General features: G+C 37.2%; 1 protein-coding gene across 6 annotated transcripts in view; it reads right to left on the bottom strand.

The window, feature by feature from the left end:
* The window catches only part of APBA2 (amyloid beta precursor protein binding family A member 2), a 388,985-nt gene that overhangs the window by 87,225 nt on the left and 283,260 nt on the right, over positions 1-18,500 (bottom strand). For all 6 annotated transcript variants that reach the window (XM_069098428.1, XM_069098429.1, XM_069098427.1 and 3 more), the window contains 2 exons: positions 6,939-7,019; positions 5,894-5,930 (listed from right to left, as the gene is read on the bottom strand). In XM_069098428.1, the coding sequence (XP_068954529.1) occupies positions 5,894-5,930; positions 6,939-7,019 (118 nt within the window). The remainder of the gene's footprint in view (positions 1-5,893; positions 5,931-6,938; positions 7,020-18,500) is intronic.

Below are 18,500 nucleotides of genomic sequence, written 5' to 3'. Positions count from 1 at the left end.
CCTCTACACCCTCAAATAACTCCTTATTACATTCGGTATCAAATATAAAATCCTTTATTTGACATTCAAAATCCCTCAATACCTAGTCCCTTTTTACCTTTTCAGTCTTCTTACACCTTACTCCCCACCACCTACTCCTCATTCTAGTGACACTGATCTCCTTTGCTGTTCCCTAAAGAAGATACTCTATCTCTTGGTTCCAGGATATTCTGGCTATCCCCCATGTTTGGCATGCTCCCCCTTCTAATCTCCACCTAATGGTTTCTTCCTTTAAGTTCCAACTGAAATCTCATCTCCTACAGGATTCCCTTCCCAAACCCTCTGAATTCTAGTGCCTTTCTTCTTTTAACTATTGTCTGTTTATTCTGCATTGAGAATTGTTTATCCATATTTGTTTGCATGTGTCTTTCCCATTCAGTTGTGAGCTTCTGAAGAGCAGGATCTGTCTTTTGCCTCTATTTCTACCTTCAACACTGAGCGCAGTACCTGGCACAAAGTAGACATTCCAAAAATGTTTATTGACTGAATGACTAATAGATCACAAGCAAGCAGCAGTGTAGGACTGTGGTTGGAGAGCCAGCCTTGAAGACAGAAAAACCTGCTTCTAACACCTACTGATTTATGACTCTCAGCAGGTCCTTTACCTCTGAGTACTCTGGTAGTTCTCTGAGACTACCAGTTACAGAGATGCAACCTATATTGGTAAAAGAAGTTTCCTCACTTGGAATTTCCCAATATTAATGAAATCACAAGTCTATTCCCTGTCTCTATCCAAGTAATCCAGGTCAATCTCTATCATCAGAAAATTCAATGAATTATGAACAAAATTCAATTTGTATATTTGAAATGGAGCCAATTAAATATCATAATTACTACAATAGTATCTGTATGTTCATGATGAGCCAAACTGGTGCTCTTGCTGGTCCTCACACATGATACATGGTAAAATGGGAAAGAAGCTTGAGAGTCAGAGGACCTAGATACAGATCCTTCCTCATACTATCTGCATGACATTGGGAAATCATTTGCCATCTTCGGACCTGTTTCCTCAGCTGTAAAATGAGGGGGTTGGAAAAGGTGGCCTCTAAGGTCCCTTCCAGTTCTAGAGATGATGGGATCATAAATTTAATCTCTTGGGCTCTTTGTCCTAATTATCTCCTCATGCCAGAAATGTACTCCCAAGTCACCTCTGCCTTGGTTTCCCTTAAGACACCACCTTCAACATAAAGCCTTTCTTAATCTGTGCTCCAGCCAAGCTGCTAGTGCTTTAACTCCTTCTCCCATCACCCCATCACCTTCTATTAATTTTATATAGATTTTTAAAATTTACAATTACCCATGTAAATAAGCTACTTGAGGGTGAGAACTGTTACATTTTTGTCACTGTATACTCAGAACCTATCACATGGTAGGCACTTAATAAATGCCTAGTGATGGATTGACATGCTAGTATCACAAATCAGATTTATGTAGGGTCATATTTTCTATTATAAATCTTTCATTTAGCTTAAGAGAGAAAACAGAGACATATAGAAAACAGGTGCCTTGCATTCAAGCTATGAGGCCATTAAATTAAAAGGCTCAGAGTTTATAGAACAGTTCATAAGAGACCCTTTAAGGCATATCTATGGGGCACAATGGATAGAGTACTGGGCCTCAGGAAGACTCATCTTCCTGAGTTTAAGTCCAGCCTCAGACACTTACTAGCTGTGTGGTCCTAGGCAAGTCACTTGACCCATTTGCCTCAGTTTCCTCATCTGAAAAATGAGCCAGAAATCGAAATGTCAAACCACTCAAGTATTTTTGCCAAGAAAACCCCAAATAGGGTCATGAAAAATAAGACACAGCTGAAATGACTAAAATAGCCACAGGAGCCATTTGAGAGTCAGTGTGCCAGAATGTTAGAGACAAAATACTATGAAAATGATTTTAGAAGTAAGCTTTTTAAATCATTGTGCATAAAAGAAGATGGCTGAGAGGAAAGTTAAAGTATCATTTAATACTAGATGAAGCTCAAGTGTTTGGGAAACTATGTGGCCAAAAGGAATCATAACCTAGAACACCCTTCAGACCAGACAAACTATTCTTTATGACTACTTCAAGGGGCAACGGAAGGGCTGTGTCTAAATGGAGGCCAGATCCTACTGAAATGTCATATGCTAAACATGGGCTTCCTCCTACAGATGGACCAGTGGGCTCATTTCAAAATGACTCTACTATTTAGAAGGTCTGCTCCCCGCCCCTACTTCAATGCCCCTCCTTACAAAGGAAAGTGTGAGAAAAATACTGTATATACAATTGTATGATTTCTTGGCTGAACTTCAAATGGAGTCTTTTCATGTCTCTCCTTTTGTCTCAGGTGCCTTTCTCCTTTGCTCTGAAAGCAGAAAAATGCATTTGTGCCCCATCATGCTGAGGGAGACTCAATTTGACTTGTACCAGCCCTCCTTTCTTCTGTGGTCCCTGGAAACAGCCCAGCAATGGTGAAAAGTCTAGTTTGTAATGACCCCAGAGTAAAATTTAAAAGATGGAGGGAAGGTTGGGGAGGGGAGTTGCAGCATTGTGAGGGAGGGAACCTCTTGTTTGCAAATGTAGTCCATGAGGTTCTCACTAAGCCTTGAGTAATGTGCCTATGTTGGGAATTGTCTACTTCCCCACCCAGAGGACTAAAGCCGTATCCATACCCCAGCCCCTAGTTAACTGAGCATGAACTGGAAAATGTCCCTGATTTTAACTCTCTCTCAAACCAATGAATCTTAACTATTGCTAAAGGAACTCCCCAGTAGCTTTTAGCTTGCTGACATGAGCTCTGAAAGCTCCAACAATACCCATACAAAGCAATTGCTCTGCACAGAAATATTTCACATGGAAGCATATCTCCCCATTGCCTCCTTGATCACTTCCTTTCAAGTCATGTCAAAAAAATAAACATGATTTTCGTTCCCAAGTTACTAAAGCCATAGTTTACAATGGCTTAGAATAAAAGAAGATAAGCAGTAGAAGGGAGCCCAAAAGCTCATCTAGGTATGTATCCAGTTTCTGAGCATATAAACCAGTCAAGGGAGTTATATGCAAAGTACTGGAAAAAGAGTATTAGATTTGAAATCAGATTCAATAGAGCCTCAGATTTGAATGTTATAAGCTGTATGAGTTTCAGGAAAAACCATTCAATCTCTCTGAGCCTCAGTGTTTTCTTCAGTAAAATGCTAATAATCCTGGCCCAACCCAACTCAAAGGGTTATTATCGGGATCAAAGGAGATAAAGTACTTTGGTTTCACTTTTGATGACTTATAGTGTCTGCAGTTGACTCCTTTGAAGAGTTTTAAGGCATCTTAGAGATCCAGCTCCCTACCCAAAAACATCCCCTCCACAACACAGAAACACAGGAATTCAATTTCTACTTTTCAATGTAAATTTGAAATGAATTAGGGATTAACCATAACTCACCCAAGTTGGTATCATCTATGTTTTGAGTCTCAAAGTAATAATTCCTCAAAGCTTGAAGGCAAGCCACCTTTTCTATAGGTCTCTGTTTTCCATCTTAAGTTAAATGATGGATTTATAATAGCACATATGATTCTTCTAAAAATCCAGGACTCAGGAGGACCAAAAGTTATAGAGAGCTGGTAAGCCAGAATGTGTGGGCACACATTTCCCTGAATTATTTGGTTTCTAGTTCCTCTAGCAAAGAGCGATAAAAAAAAAAAGGAAGGATTACTACTTATTCTGAGACTCCATGCTTATCCTGACACGTAGAAAGGAGGAGGATAGGAGCATGATAGAAGAACTGACTCTTACTAATGTAACCCTGGGCAAGCCACTCAATATCTACTAGCTTCAGTTTCTTCATTTATAAAATGAGCATCATAATAGCATTCACTTCACAGAACAATTTTGAGAATCAAATGAGACAAAACATGTAAAATTGTTTGTAAATGATATATAAGTTCTAGGTATTATAAGATTACCTTTTTAGGGATGGCTAGTTGAGAGGAAGATCCCTTTAAGATGATAAGAGGAAAGACAAATTTGGAAAGCAGAAAATTATCCATGCTATAGCCTAGATTAAATACCATAGCAAGGAGCTTAGGTCCAGGGGAGGAAGATGAGCTTGCTGATTATCCAGGGTCAGAGAATGACCAGTAGAAGAATGTTATCGTGGGGAAAGAAGTTGATGGATCGGACTATGAATTTGTAGGGGAGAGAAACAAAGAAAAACTTCACTTGTTTCATAATTTTTAGTCCAAATGAAGAAACTGAGGCCTAGAGAAGTTAAGTGATTTGCCCAAGGGCACATAGGTAATGAGCAATAGAGCCAAGATTTATAATGACTCACACCACATCAAATATATTTTCACCTCTGCTATACCTTACTATGAGTATTATTTAAATCAGTTATGGAAGAAAAAGATGTCATGAATTATGAACACATAACTAATTCTTAATTATTTCAGATGATAAGTTGATTTGTACAGTATTCTAATGATTTTAAAGCTCCCTCTAAACACTCAGTATAATTTTATTATTTGAAAACAATCTTTCTTACTGACAGAATTTTTTTTAGATAACTAAAAAAATCCTTGAGATTTGAATCTTTTTTTTAACTAGTATATACTTTTCTTTCCCTTTGCTAGCTCATTTTAGTTTGCTCCCTTCTAAACCCCTTGAGGCCTATAGGAAGGTTTGGGAATCAGAGTCATACCTCCTTTGCTGTCATCTGCTTAAAAGGAGTAGATTTGATTTACCTTCATTTAGGACTCATTAACAAGTAATTGGCAACTCTGTCGAATGCAATGCCTCTTGGCGGTCATTCAATGTGGATACAATCTCTGAGTTCTCATCTCATAGCTAAGACTCTCAGAGGACCAGACTGGGTATAGAAAGTCTGCCCAAGTTCAAAGAGATAAAGGGGAAAGTATAACTAATTCAGCTCTATTAGTAAAGAAAAGCAATTAAGGAATTCAGTTTAATACAATCTTTGTTTAAACTGGGGAAAGAAACTGGCAGGGGGCAAGATACTAGGTATTTCAGGGTAGCAAGATGATCAAGTAATCTTATTTGAGAACCTACTTACCTCAGCCCTGTAGATAATTCACACAGAAATGAGAAGCCCACACAAACTGAACTGCCCTCCCCAAGTCAATGGAGTGGTGCTAGCAGTAAATCAGAGTTTTATTATGTTTCAGTATAAGTTGTGTTCCTAGTGGCACAGGTGAACTTTCCCCTAGCTGCTTAAGCTCGTATTTTAGAGCCAAAAACAAATCTTCAAAGATCTTTAAAGTAGCATCAAGAGGGTATAAGAAGTGTGTTTGACAAGGCTCAGCACTTAGCTAGTAAGTAGGTATATACCCTTTCTATCCGCAAAAAAGGTTGTATCTATCTACCTATCCCAATTAAAATGGTCTCTACTTCGCTTATGAAATTGAGCCACAGACTGAAACAAAGGGCACTGCTGTTCATCTACATTTGAATGTGAAGAAAAAGAAAGGATGGAAAAACAGTAGTGCAAGAATGTCAGTGTGAAGAACAACAGGATAGTGAGTTTGGATGCAATTATAGCCATTGGGATCAAAGCTGTTGTCATACAATTAGCTGCTTTCAAGCAAAAGCATTTCATTTCATTATATCAATCATCAGCCTTGGCACATGCCATGATTAGCAAGGTAACAATTAAATGAGTCAGACTGCTAGTTTTCTTTATATTAAAAAAAAAAACAATGAATGGAACAGCTCCAATAAGTAAGCTATTTGCTATACAAATTAAATGTTCCTATGTTATACTTTACTATAACATTTTATTAATATTTGAGCTATATTTTCTTAATAATCTTTTAAAGGAGTAAAATAAAATGACTGTTTTGTTACAAAATCATATAGCCCCAAATCACTTACCAGCAACAAAACTCGGAAACGAAGCCACCTTCTTTGTCTGTTTGGAAATATTAAAAACAGGACAACAATAGGTAAAGAAGAAGATTTATTTTATATCTTATAAGACAAATAAAGTGTTAAGAAACTAAAATCAGTGGTTAGCATTCCCAAGAGATTAGGTACACAAAAATTACTCTAACTGGAATAATATCATGCTCAGTTGGGTTATGTGGCTTGTCGACTCCCATAGGGAATCAATATCTTGAGTGCTTATATATTAAGATACAGGTACTCAGTGTAAAATCATAATGGGTTTAAAATCAGGGAGCCGAAACCAAAGGTAAATGTTTGACAGCATTAAATCTGTTAAATGAGTTGGAGAAGGAAGTAACAACTCCAGTGTCTTTGCCAAGAAAACCCCAAATGGGGTTAAGTACATAAAGGAATGAACAGTAACAACAATAATATGGCAGGCCATATCCCTTCTCTGGATCTCATAATCTAGTAATTGATGCTCTCAGAGGTATGCTATAGAACCAGGATGAAACGATGCAATTATATACATGTATACATTCTGATTCTAATACTTGTATGTGTGTGTTTACACTATGATTTCATCAATATAGGAATTCCCAGTGTTGAGACAACCTCCAAACATGTAGGTAAGCAACTTAAGTGTTATCTTGGAACTTTACCTAAGGAACTGAGATATCAAGTACTAGTCCAGGGAAACACAGTCAGTATTTCAGAGGCGAGACTTCTACCTCTGATTTCCTTAATCCAAGCCATCCTTCTGTCCATTACACCAACCTGTCTCTACTCCCAATTAAAAGGCAAGAACTTTTTCTTACTCTTCCAACATGAATTCCTTTCCTGGAACAAAACTGGACTTGCTCAGACCCTCCCAGAACCACAAGCTTACATGCATAGCCCTACCCCATCCATCAGATATCTATGGTTTCAAATGGTAAAGGCGTTGAACAATAAGTTTGACCAATATTAAAATTTTACCAACCATCATTACCATAAAAGTATGATCCAGAACTCTATCCCCTAATGAAATTACCTCTTGCATATTGTTATTGTCAACTGGTCCATTGAGATCAGAACGCTGCTGTTTCCTTGGCTGTTCTAAACTATTGGAAACCTATAAACAAAGAATAGAGAAAACTCAGACTCACAGTTATAGTAAGACATGTGAAAAATAGATGCCAATGAGAATCAGATTAAATGACCAACTGATATTTCATGGTTCTTTCCACAAGGAAAGGCATTAAGCTATATTTTTCTTCTCATATGTTAACAGAATGTACTCATTTAACCAAGATTACAATTCATCCCATGATGAATAAAGCAGAAGTTAATGAAAGCACCAATAGACACTGTGAGTAATATGTAAAGCACATCTTGCAAGCCAGGTGGTAAATCTTAATCCTTAATCTCAGAGCTGATTGATGAATCAAGGATTTATTGAGCACATTCCTAACATTTGCTTGTTGTTGTAGTGATACTGAAATATATGAAACTGTCCCTACCTGTCACAGATCACACATAAGAATCTAGGTCTTGAAAGGACCACCATGGAATTTATAATCCAGTTGAGATAAAACTAACACACTTGAAGCAATCATAGAACAATAAATTTCTGAACTGTCTTAACAGAGTATAAACAGGGTTCAAAAGAGAGATCAGTGTGATCTCAAATCATCATGATAATCACTGAGCTTTAAGGTTTGCAAAGGACTTTACATATATTATCTCTCTTGAGGCATTATCTTACCAAAATAGCCTCTGAGGAAAGCTTTACCAATAAGCCAAGGCAGGGTCTGGATCATGAAAGATAGGAATTAAAGCAGAAATAAAATATAACGACCTCTACAAGGACACAGTAAAGCAGGGGATCTCATCCACTAATGTAAAACTGTTTGTTATCCTTAGATAAGAGACATGCTTGTAGCTTTCTCTTAGTGCTTACCTCAACCCTGTTTGCTTAAATCAAACAGATTTCTTCAGCAGTTGCAAAAGGATTTGGTCACCTTCTCTTCCTTCCTGTCCTTGAATGTTTTCTCATTCTAATAATAAATCATGCAGGCTACATTACAAATACTGCCTCCCTTTTCTCCCTTGAATAATTCCTCTTTCTACACATACCTCTCTTGTGAAAGGTTTTGCTTATCTATCCTAAATTGCCACAAAATGCTTATGATTGGCTGTGCTTTAAGGGGTTCTGAAAAGTTATAAAACCCCAATCTGTACCCTAAGAAACTGAAGCAGCTACCATCCCAAGCAGTCATTTTTGTCTGTGAAAAGTCAAATTGGAATTAGCACAGACCCCTGTTCATTTAAAAAGTGGCGATATAATACAACTCCATTTTTACCTCTTGTAACTATCTGCATTGGGACGCCTCCTAGATTACATAAAACATTAACCAAGATCCAGTCTCGCCTCCTAGCAGCTGCCTCATTTCCCAAGACTGTCTTAAGGACAGCAGAAAGTAAAGGCTAGATATATGACCTTGTATTTCTTCATCCTCCAGTCAATACTTTGACAGAGTCTAGGGGCTTTTCCTGAACTTTATGTCCATCAGCTCCTCTTTCTGCTTCTGACAAAATAAGCAAATACCCTCCTCCTCTAATTAGCTTGTGGACCTGGGTTGATTGCGAAAATGTACGTGTTCAGCATATATAGTGGGGAACAGTTTAGATGAAAGTCCAAATGACTTCACGCATTCTTCTAGATCTGTAAGAACTCCAGTCTTCCAAATCCACATTTGGTTATTCCACTGTCTAAACAAAACTCTAAAAGCCATGTTTAAAGGTCCCCAGACCTTCCTGAAACTAAGTTCCTTAGCTACAGTAATGAAGGATTGCATGTGCTTTACTGGAAGTTGGGAACTTCCCACCACACTGTCTAGACAGCCATGCCCCTTACTCTGCTTCTGATGTTTAAGAAATGAAGGTGGGTTTTAAACCTGATAAATCACATTGTGCAGTTATATAGATGAGCCTACAGAGTTAGTGGCTATGTAATGAAATATGTTAATACGGTGCAGTGGGAGAGATGGAATCCCTTCAGGGTTATGAGAACATAAAATGGACAGCCATAAATTAATTATAAAGTACCAAGACCAAATGACATTTGTTTGAGGAAGAGATGATTATTTGCCTATAATAAAAATACATCAATTTGAATAAATTGTTCCAATAAATATCTTGGTTCCAGTTGGCAAAACTACTGCTTAGAATTTTTCTCAAAGTGTCATGTCCAATCACTATGTGCTTGATTGAACTGAAAATACATTAATATAGCCCAAATTACTTTGGCTGTGATAATAGCAAATTAGTTGTCATAAACTTACACTGCCTGTAATAGATAGCTTCTGATAACATATCTAGCCAGGAAATATATTTATGTACAAATGTGGGCATGTTTGTATATATAAAGTTTAAAAATATGGGCACCAGGAAGGCCAAAATTAAAAATGTAACCATCAACAATTCCCACCACGATGACACACACATAGACACACACCAGAATGTCACATTGCACTTTGTATCATTTCAAGCCTCTGAAATATCAAATTGGATAACTTAATCATTTACATGTTAATTGTGCTTAATTTCTGGTTTCATAGTGGCAAACTCCTCAGCTCACTATTTTTGGAAGAGAGAGTTAAATTATAACATATTTTTTACATTTGTGTCTTTATTAAAACTGTCAGCTTGTAGAGACCAAGCTGCACCAACTCTCAAATCTCAGGCTCCACATGTGACTGATTTAAGTCTAGTCTCACTACACAAATACATTATTCTTCCAATAGTTCTTTAATCTGCCTTTTGTGATATAAGTGGCTCTGAATAAATTATAATATTATTCTGATACTCCTCTTAAATTTAGGCTGCCCTGATGATTTGTATCTGGAGGGCAATCTGATTAAAGCATATATTCTGGTAAGAAGTATTCCTATGAGAATGGCACATCTTTTCAAAGACAAGTTGCAGCTTTCAAAAAAAAGTCAAATAAATAAACTCCCTCAATTCCCCTAAAAAAAAACCTCTACCATAACAATCATGCAAGATAAAGAAGAAAGTCAAAACCTCTTTTCCCCACAATCTGTCCACATTCTCACAGTTAACACAATTAATAGTAAATCAACAATGAACTTTTTTCCTTCCACATAACTTCTTATAGTTATATAGCACTTTTCAGTTTACAAAGCACTTTCTAATACATCATCTCTTTTAATATCTACAATCACTTTGTAAGGTAGATAGTGTAAGCATTATGATTTCCATTTTGCAGATAAGCAAACTGAGGCTCAAAGAAACTAAAGTGACCTGGTTAGCAAGTGGAAGAATCTAAAAGGAGATTCATCATTGTAGAACAAAAAATTACCTTAATGATCTTCCAGACTAGCCTTCTTTTATTTATGAAAAAAAATTATTGATGCATTATGTCTTTATATCATAGCCCTTTCTTGGAGGGGCGTGTAACTTCCACATCACTCTGGATTGAAAACTTCCTTGAACCTATCATCCCTACTACCAAAAATGCCAACACCAGCTGCTGAACAGACACTATCACAGGGCAGGCAAGGCATCCTGTGGGAGAGACAGCAAGTGCCATGTGCCACAAGAGTCAAACCAACTCAACCATTACTTCCTCTTAGACCCAGGTAGAGGCACCTTTGTAAAGAAGGAAAGAAACATTTATGAAGCACCTGCTCTGGGCCAGGCACTTGACAAATAAGCACTTTGTTATCTTGTTTTATCCTCACAACCCTGGGAGGTTGTTACAGTTTGTCCCCATTTTAGAGTTGGGGAAACTGAGGCAGGCAGCAGTTAGATGATTTGCCCAGGATCTTGCAGCTAGTAACCTTCGGTTTACAAGGCCCCTATTTGAACCCAAGTCTTCCTAACTCCAGGCCTGGTGCTTTATCCATTGCACCACCTGTCTCTTATAATGACATAATTATAATTAATGTAATAAGGACTTAAATATTTTCTCATCCATTTATTCACAAACTATAGATCTCCCTCCACTATGTGATAAGGCCAGGATAAAGACGTTCTTGTGCCAAAGAATCATTTATAACCAGAATTTGGTTGTAACCACAAGAACAAAGGGCAGCTACTGTGTGATCTTAAAAAAGTCACTTTTCCTCCCTCTGGGTCTCAGTTTCCTGCAAAATGAGAGAACTATAGTATAAGAATGTGAAACTATAGCATATGCACTTAATGGAATATTATGGTGCATTAAGAAATGGAGAGTATGAAGAATTCAAAGATGCATGGGGTGATTTATATAAAATGAAGTATGTATAAGTTTAACCAATAGAATCATACCATCATCATCATCAATAGCTAGGACTTCGCAAATACTATAAAACAGCTCTAGAAATAAAGGTTGGAAGAGCCAGAGAAAGGAACCTCAGATCAAATTTAAACCTAACTTAATCAGCCTTGGAAAGATAAGAGTTTTCAAGCAAGTATGTCACATAACCAGAGCTCTATATCTTGGAGATTAGTCTGACACTACTGTGTAGGATGAGTAGAGAGACATGTTGAGAAACCACCGCTACAGTTCAGAGATAACCAAGGATAGAAAGAAAAGGGGGAAGATTCAAAAGATACTACTGAAGTAAAAAAAAAGCCAGTATTTGTCTCCGATTAGATATAGAGGATAATTTTCAGTGAAGTTTTTAGCACACCCACTCCTCCAATGGTGCTGAAATCTTGAGAGTTAATAAAGGGTGAAGTAAAGGGAAAAGATGCAAAGGACTCTGCTGGGATAAGATCCCTGTCCAATCATTAGTCAGTGATGCCTTTAATCACCCAGAACCAAGAAGAAGATGAGTGAGGAGAATTACCAGCCAGAGCATCCTGTTGCATCATCTTACTTTTGTCCCAATCTCAATTACAGGCTACCCAGACCCTGTGAGGCAGTTCAGTGGCTATCCACATTTCTTGGATGAGCAGGGAGGCACCAACCACAGTTATTCCAGTGAAATAAACACTAGGCCTTACCATCTGCCCTACCATAGCATCCTAAGGCCCTCTGGGTGTTACCTTAGATTGTGTTGCTATATCCCCCCCCAGACTCTGCACATTAGTTTCTGATCTGCGAATGAACCCTAAAGAATCTGGGACCTTTTCATCCACCATACTTCTCTACCCTTAAAATTTTTGAGCCTTTCCATTCACATTGCAGTGGACCTCTCACATCTTCCTCCCCAGATTTTTGTGTGAGATCCTTGAGAAATGGGAATATCTTACTTTTCTATTTGTTTTTCCAGCCCTTGGCACATAGAAATCACTTGATAAATATTTTTTAATTCATTTAGTATGGGAAATGTGAAATAAGGAAGTAAGAAGGAAGAATTGTTTGGGGGGTAATGGTTGTAGTAGTAGTAGGTAGCATTTTAAGGTTTGCATTTAATCCTCATAACAGTCCTGGGAGGTAGGTGTGTTATGTACACATGAGAAGACAGACAGAGGTTACATGACTTGCCCAAGATCACACAGCTAATAACTAAGACAGTATTTCAATTCAGTTTTTCTTGACTCCAAATCCAACATTCTATCCATTATGCCGCCTATTTGTTGTTCAGTCATTTCAGTCATGTCCAATTCTTTGTGACCTCATTTGAGGTTTTCTTGGCAAAGGTGTTGGAATGCTTTGCCATTTCTCTCTACAGCTTATTTTATAGATAAGGAAACTGACACAAATAGAATTAAGTGACTTGCTCAAAGTCATATAGCTAGTAAGTGTCTGAGGTAAAATTTGAACTTAGGAAGATGAGTCTTCCTGACTCCAGGCCCAGAGCTCTGTCTACTTTGTCACCTAGCTGCCCATTATGCCACCTAATTGCCTCTAAAGGGAATAGGATAATGATCAGTGGGGATTAATTAAGTTTGAGGTGCTGAATGGATATGGGTGTAGAAAGTGAAATTCCTCCAAATGTTCAGGGCTGGAGATTGATATTTCAGTAATATCCAAGTAGCGATAATTATTGAAGTTGTAGATATAAATGAGAATGACAGAAGAGAGAGTACAGAGAGAAAAGAGAAGGCAACCAAGGCCAAAACATCAGGAGGTGAACATTTAGATAGCAGAACCATTTCAGTCATACTGAGTTATTTAACTAGTGTCCCACAGATAATGATGAGTGTACTTTGCATAGGAAGGCAGAATTAAATGGTAATTATACTGCTCTCCCATGCTTATATTTAACTATATCATCCAGGAAGAATAAGGAGCCAATGAAAGGAGAAAAGGCAAGAATCATAGAGAGAAAAATTAGCATAGTTCACTGTCATAGAAACCAAGGTAGGGAAGAGTTTCAAGAAGGTGTGGTAAATGTTGTCAACAGGGATGAGGACTGATAAAGGATTGAGATCTGGTGATTAGAAGATTTTTGGTGTCCTTTAACAGGATAGTTTGAGTAAGGAGACTGATAGCCAATTCGTAAGGAGTTAAGGAGTAAATATAGGATGAAGAAACTACTACAAACTACTTTTTTTAAGAATTTTGGCAGAGAAGACAATAGAGGACATGAAGATCATGGTTTTAGAGGGCAATGAGATGAATGGAAGGTCTCGTAGGATAAGCAAACTGAAAGGTGTTCTTAGGCTGAATAGAACGAGGGTGGAAGTATCATTGTACTCTGTGCTGGACAGATCCTATCTGGACTACTATGCTCCAGTCATCATATTTTAGAAAGGACATGGACAAGATGGAGCACAATAATATTGAGTCATACAAGAATCAAGTGAATGAATTGAGAATGTTTAGCTGGAGAAAAGATTTGGTTGTAGAGTACAGATCAGGAACATGCATGATAGCTATGTTCAAGTATATGAAGAAAGAGTAAGATTAAATTTTTTCTGCTTAGTCCATAAGGGCAGAAGAAGGAGCAACATAAGTTGCAGAGAGACTGAGTAAGGATCAATGTCAGGCAAAACATCCTAACAAGAATCAACTGTTTCAAGAAGCATGGAATCTTCCTCAGCAGAGCTTAATATTAATAACCACTTGTCACCAATATTGTATTTGTATTTTTGTTTCTTTTTTTTTTTGCTTTTTGGAGGGGTAATTGGGGTTAAATGACTTGCCCAACATCAAATGGCTAGTAAGTAAGTGTCAAGTGTCTGAGGTTGGATTTGAACTTGGGTCCTCCTGACTCCAGGGCCAGTGCTCTATTCACTGTGCCACCTAGCTGCCCCATGCAGAGGGTTTTTGAGTCCTGCTATAAGTTGAACTAAATGGTCTTTGAGGTCCCATCATCCTCTGATATGGTGATTCTATAAAGAACTAAAAAGGCCTCTTTTTAAGGATACCTTCCATATAGGGTGATCTTATACCATGAATCCTAAGATTGAGTCTAAAACAAAGCTCACTTTATTTATGTTTCTAAAGACATGATTCGGTACAAAGGATCCTTAACTGTGAGTATTGATTGATCACATGAAAAAAGGTTCTACTTACTCTTCATATTAATATGTCTTTTATGTATCCAGAAGTCACCCGAGAAAGTGGCACAAGGAAGAGGCAAGATGCAGGTAGACAGAATCTGTTATCTGATTGACAGTAAAAGAAAAGAGGAGAAAAGAAGAGCCTGGAAGCAGCCAAGAGATAAATGTCTTTGGAAGATTTCACCTAAAAGTTAGAGACCACTATAGTTTGCTATTATAGATGAGATGGGCCTAAACAAGTAGCATCAGATAAAGGGAAAAGAGGCAAGAAAGGTTCAGAAAATGGGGGATACAAAAAATAGCTACAAAACGAGCCTCACCAAGGAGTTCCTAGAGTCAGAACTACAAACATGCTAAATAGGAAAGATAAACAGGCAGTTCGTACTAGCATTTAGCAACAAAAATCCTTAGATATTCAAGGACCTTTGTTTCAGTGCATATAAGGTCAAGGGGAATGTTTTAGTGACCTAAAAGAGACCATACAACATTTCTATTTCTTCCAGGGAGGGCCAACCAGCAAGTCCGTGGATTGGTGTCACACTAAAAGAAAAGACCAAACGCTTGGAGGAATTCTTTGTTTTTTGGCTTAGAAGGCAGAATTGAGTTTCCCTTTAAAAATAGAAGTACTTTGAGAGGAAAACTAAAAAAAAATAAATAAATGTTATATAGAGACAAGTAGAATCCTAACCTGTGGAAGGGGCTTGGAAGATGAAGATGAACAAAGAGAAAAGAAGAAAGAAGGGCCACTGAACCCTTGAAGGGATACAATAAATTCAAAGCTATTCCCATGGACTATATACCTGGATCCTTGGAGAAGGGATCATTTTCTCAGCCAGTTAACTATAACAAAGGGAAGGAGAAGGGAATAAACATTTATATATTGCCTACTATGTATCAGGCACTTTCCTAAGCCTCCCCCCCTTTGTTTTTTTTTTTTACAAATATTATATTATGGGATACTACAACCCAGAAAAGCAGGTGCTACTATAATCTCCATTTTACAGCTGACAAAACTGAGGCAAATAAACTTTAAATGACTTGTCCACATAGCTAGTATCTGAGACTGTATTTGAATGTAGTCCTTCCTGACACAGACCCAGTACTCTAGACATAATCAGGAATAAATAGCAAATTCTGCCAAAACAGAGGATATCTAAGTGATGGTCACAGGAAGAGAAAGAAAAAAATGGAGATGGGGAAGAAGATAGATTAATCAATAAATCAAGTATTTATTAAGTGCCTGCTATATTCCAAACATGGTAACAGGTTCTGGAAATGTCAATACAAAATTCAGATAGTCCCTGCCCTCACGAAGCTTACCTTCTATTAGAGGGACACAGTAGCATGTTCACAGAAAGAAGCAAAATAAAGACAAAGTGATTAGGAGGGGAGAACTAACAAGTAGGGAATCAGGAAAGGCTTCTTTATGCAAAAAGCATGCAAGTTGTGTTTTGAAGGGAACTAGGAATTCTAGGAAGTGGATGTGAGAAGACAGAGTATTCTAAGAACAAGGAATAGCACATAAGAGCAAAGAGATGGAATTCTGTTTCCAGGGAACAGAAAACAGGCCAGCATAGGATGGATAAGGGGGAGGTAACATTTTTGAGATCACTTATAATGACTGGATTCTTCAAACTGTTGTCTGCTGCGCCTAATTACTATTTCAGGAAAAAAAATCTAGAATTTCTTATGAAAAAATGGCTTGGAAGTGGAACTGCCATGACTCAGTTCAAGCACATCAAAAACAAACCACACCAAAATTTTCTTTACTGATATCATTTATTCCTTCATTCTTCTCTAGGCTCCAGTTCTGACTTTCAGTATTTCTTTCTCTGCTATTACCCCAGTAACCTTCTCATCCTGGAAGATCCCATGACCCTTTCCCTGAATGGACAGTTCTTCTCAGATCTTCTATTTTAAGGAAGGATGCAGTCCAATCATATTCATTTCTCCATTTTTCTCCAGGGTTCTCACCTGACTCTCAGGATTTCTTGTTCCACTTGCTTCCATGAAGGCACATTTTGCCCTCAAACTTTTCAACTTCTTTTTAGGTGTTGTTTTCTCCCCATTAGAACATGAGCTACTTGAAGGTAGGGACTATTTTTTTGCTTATATTTATATTCTAAGTCTTTAGCACAGTATCTGCCATATAGGAAGCACTTAAAAATACTTATTGACATGACTATACAATTACTAGATTAGTAAATCAAAGAAATGCTATGAATGGAGCATACCTAGATTTCAATAAAGGATTTGACAATATTCTCAGGGTATTCTTGTGAATAAGGCAAAAAGATGGAGACTGGATAAAATCAATTAGGTAGAATAATGAGTGGCTAAATGATAAGATCCAAGGAGTCATTATTAAATACTAAATACTCAAAATCTATGATTTTATAAAATTCTGAAAGGGATGTCTAGTTAAGTTACATAGAATTTTGTCCTTGATTTTGATGTTTACCATATTATTAATGTCTTAAGGGCATATTTGTGAAGTTTGCATATAATGCAAATTAAAGGGGGATATTTCATATGTTGAAAGACAGAATCAGGATATAAAAGGATCTTAAACTAAGAAAAAGGAACAGGCTCAAATAAGGTAAAAATGGATAGTAATAAATGTAAAGTTTCATTCTTAGGTTAAAAAAATCAATTCCACAAGTATAGAAGTGGGAGACATAGCTAGACAACAACTGAAAAATAAAAGCTTAGAGATAAGACTAGTGAGGAATTGTAAAGATAACAAAAGGGTATCTAAAAAAAAGCATGCTAGAAGAAGGAAGACCAAAAAAGATTATAAACACTGTTCATTGTTGAAGGGATGATAACAGACAACTGAGATGGGACAAAAGAACTACTCATAGTCACATAAAACAGGAATTAAGCTTGTGTTTCTTAGACATCAAAGGCAGCACTAGGGTTAAAGGCTAAAAGTTATAGGTAGGCATATGTCCACTCAATATAAGAGAAAACTTAAAGGAGCTATTCAAAGTGGAATGGGTTGCCATAGAAATCAATAAGTTCCTGTACCCCAGGGTCTTTAAGCAGACCCTTGATATCCACTTATCCACCAACATTCAGCAACATCAGTTGTTGTTGATGTTACATAGTTAGAGTTACTTAAAGTAAGTTATGGCTTTTAACTTCATGTAATTATTAAATAGACATTATTTCCACTATCACTTTCTAAAATTTCATTAAATTTGATGAAAGGAAAATGAAATAAAGAAAACTAGAGGAAAACCCAATCAAATAAAAGCTCATTACCCAGACAATAAAAAAGGCAAGGTAATACAGTAGATGGAGTACTAGAAAGGACATCAAAAAGGCCTTGTGTAGAGATTTTGCTCTGTTACTTAACTATATGACCCTAGGCAAGTCATTGATCCTTCATGAACCTCAATTTTTCCAGCTGCAAAATGGGAAGAAGACTTTCACTACTATCCTTACTAGGTTGTTGTGAGGGAAATTCTTTGTAAACTTTAAAGCATTTTTATAAATGAGAGTTATTATCTTTATTTACCATCATCATGGACAAAACAAAGATAAGTATGCACATGCTGCAACACACTAACTACAATAAATTGTCATTAAGTACAATGAAAATGTTCCAAAGCATGTAATGGGAGAAATTTACATCTGGTGGAAAAATGGGCCAGTCATATAGAATGAAGAATAGCTGAAGGAACACTGGGGTGCTCTGCTGGCAGCCATGCCAAGTTAAGAGATCTTGAGGAAGATATTAAGTATGTTGGCTGGACCCCTTATCACAGACTTGTGGGAGATCATGGTCAAGAGTTACACATATTGTATAGACATGGATGAGTTGTTTGCATAATTAGAGAGAATACTTAGATCAAGCAGATTACAGATTCATCTAAGAGTTATTCTGGGGGAAAAAAATGAAGAGGTTGGTCTCACTTCTTTTACCATGAGTATATCTACTAGGCAAGGGCAAGCTGGCAAAATATTTCATGTGCTAATAAGCTTTTGGTATTTATTTTTACAAGGAATAAATTAAGCCACAACATTCTACAAGGTGTTAAGTTTATTTGAAAAAAAAAGTGAACGTTTACTTTCTACTTAAGCGGGATTGTTCCTATCTCCTTTGGCAACCCTGTCTATGTTACTTTATGGGGAAGATCACAGCAGA

This window comes from Petaurus breviceps, unplaced genomic scaffold (genome assembly GCF_028583685.1).
Source record: "Petaurus breviceps papuanus isolate PSGF00001 unplaced genomic scaffold, PetGlider_PUasm1.0 37, whole genome shotgun sequence".
Taxonomy (NCBI): Eukaryota; Metazoa; Chordata; class Mammalia; order Diprotodontia; family Petauridae; genus Petaurus; species Petaurus breviceps.
The sequence above is the reverse complement of the archived record's forward strand: the minus strand, read 5'-3'. Positions and strand labels throughout refer to the sequence as shown.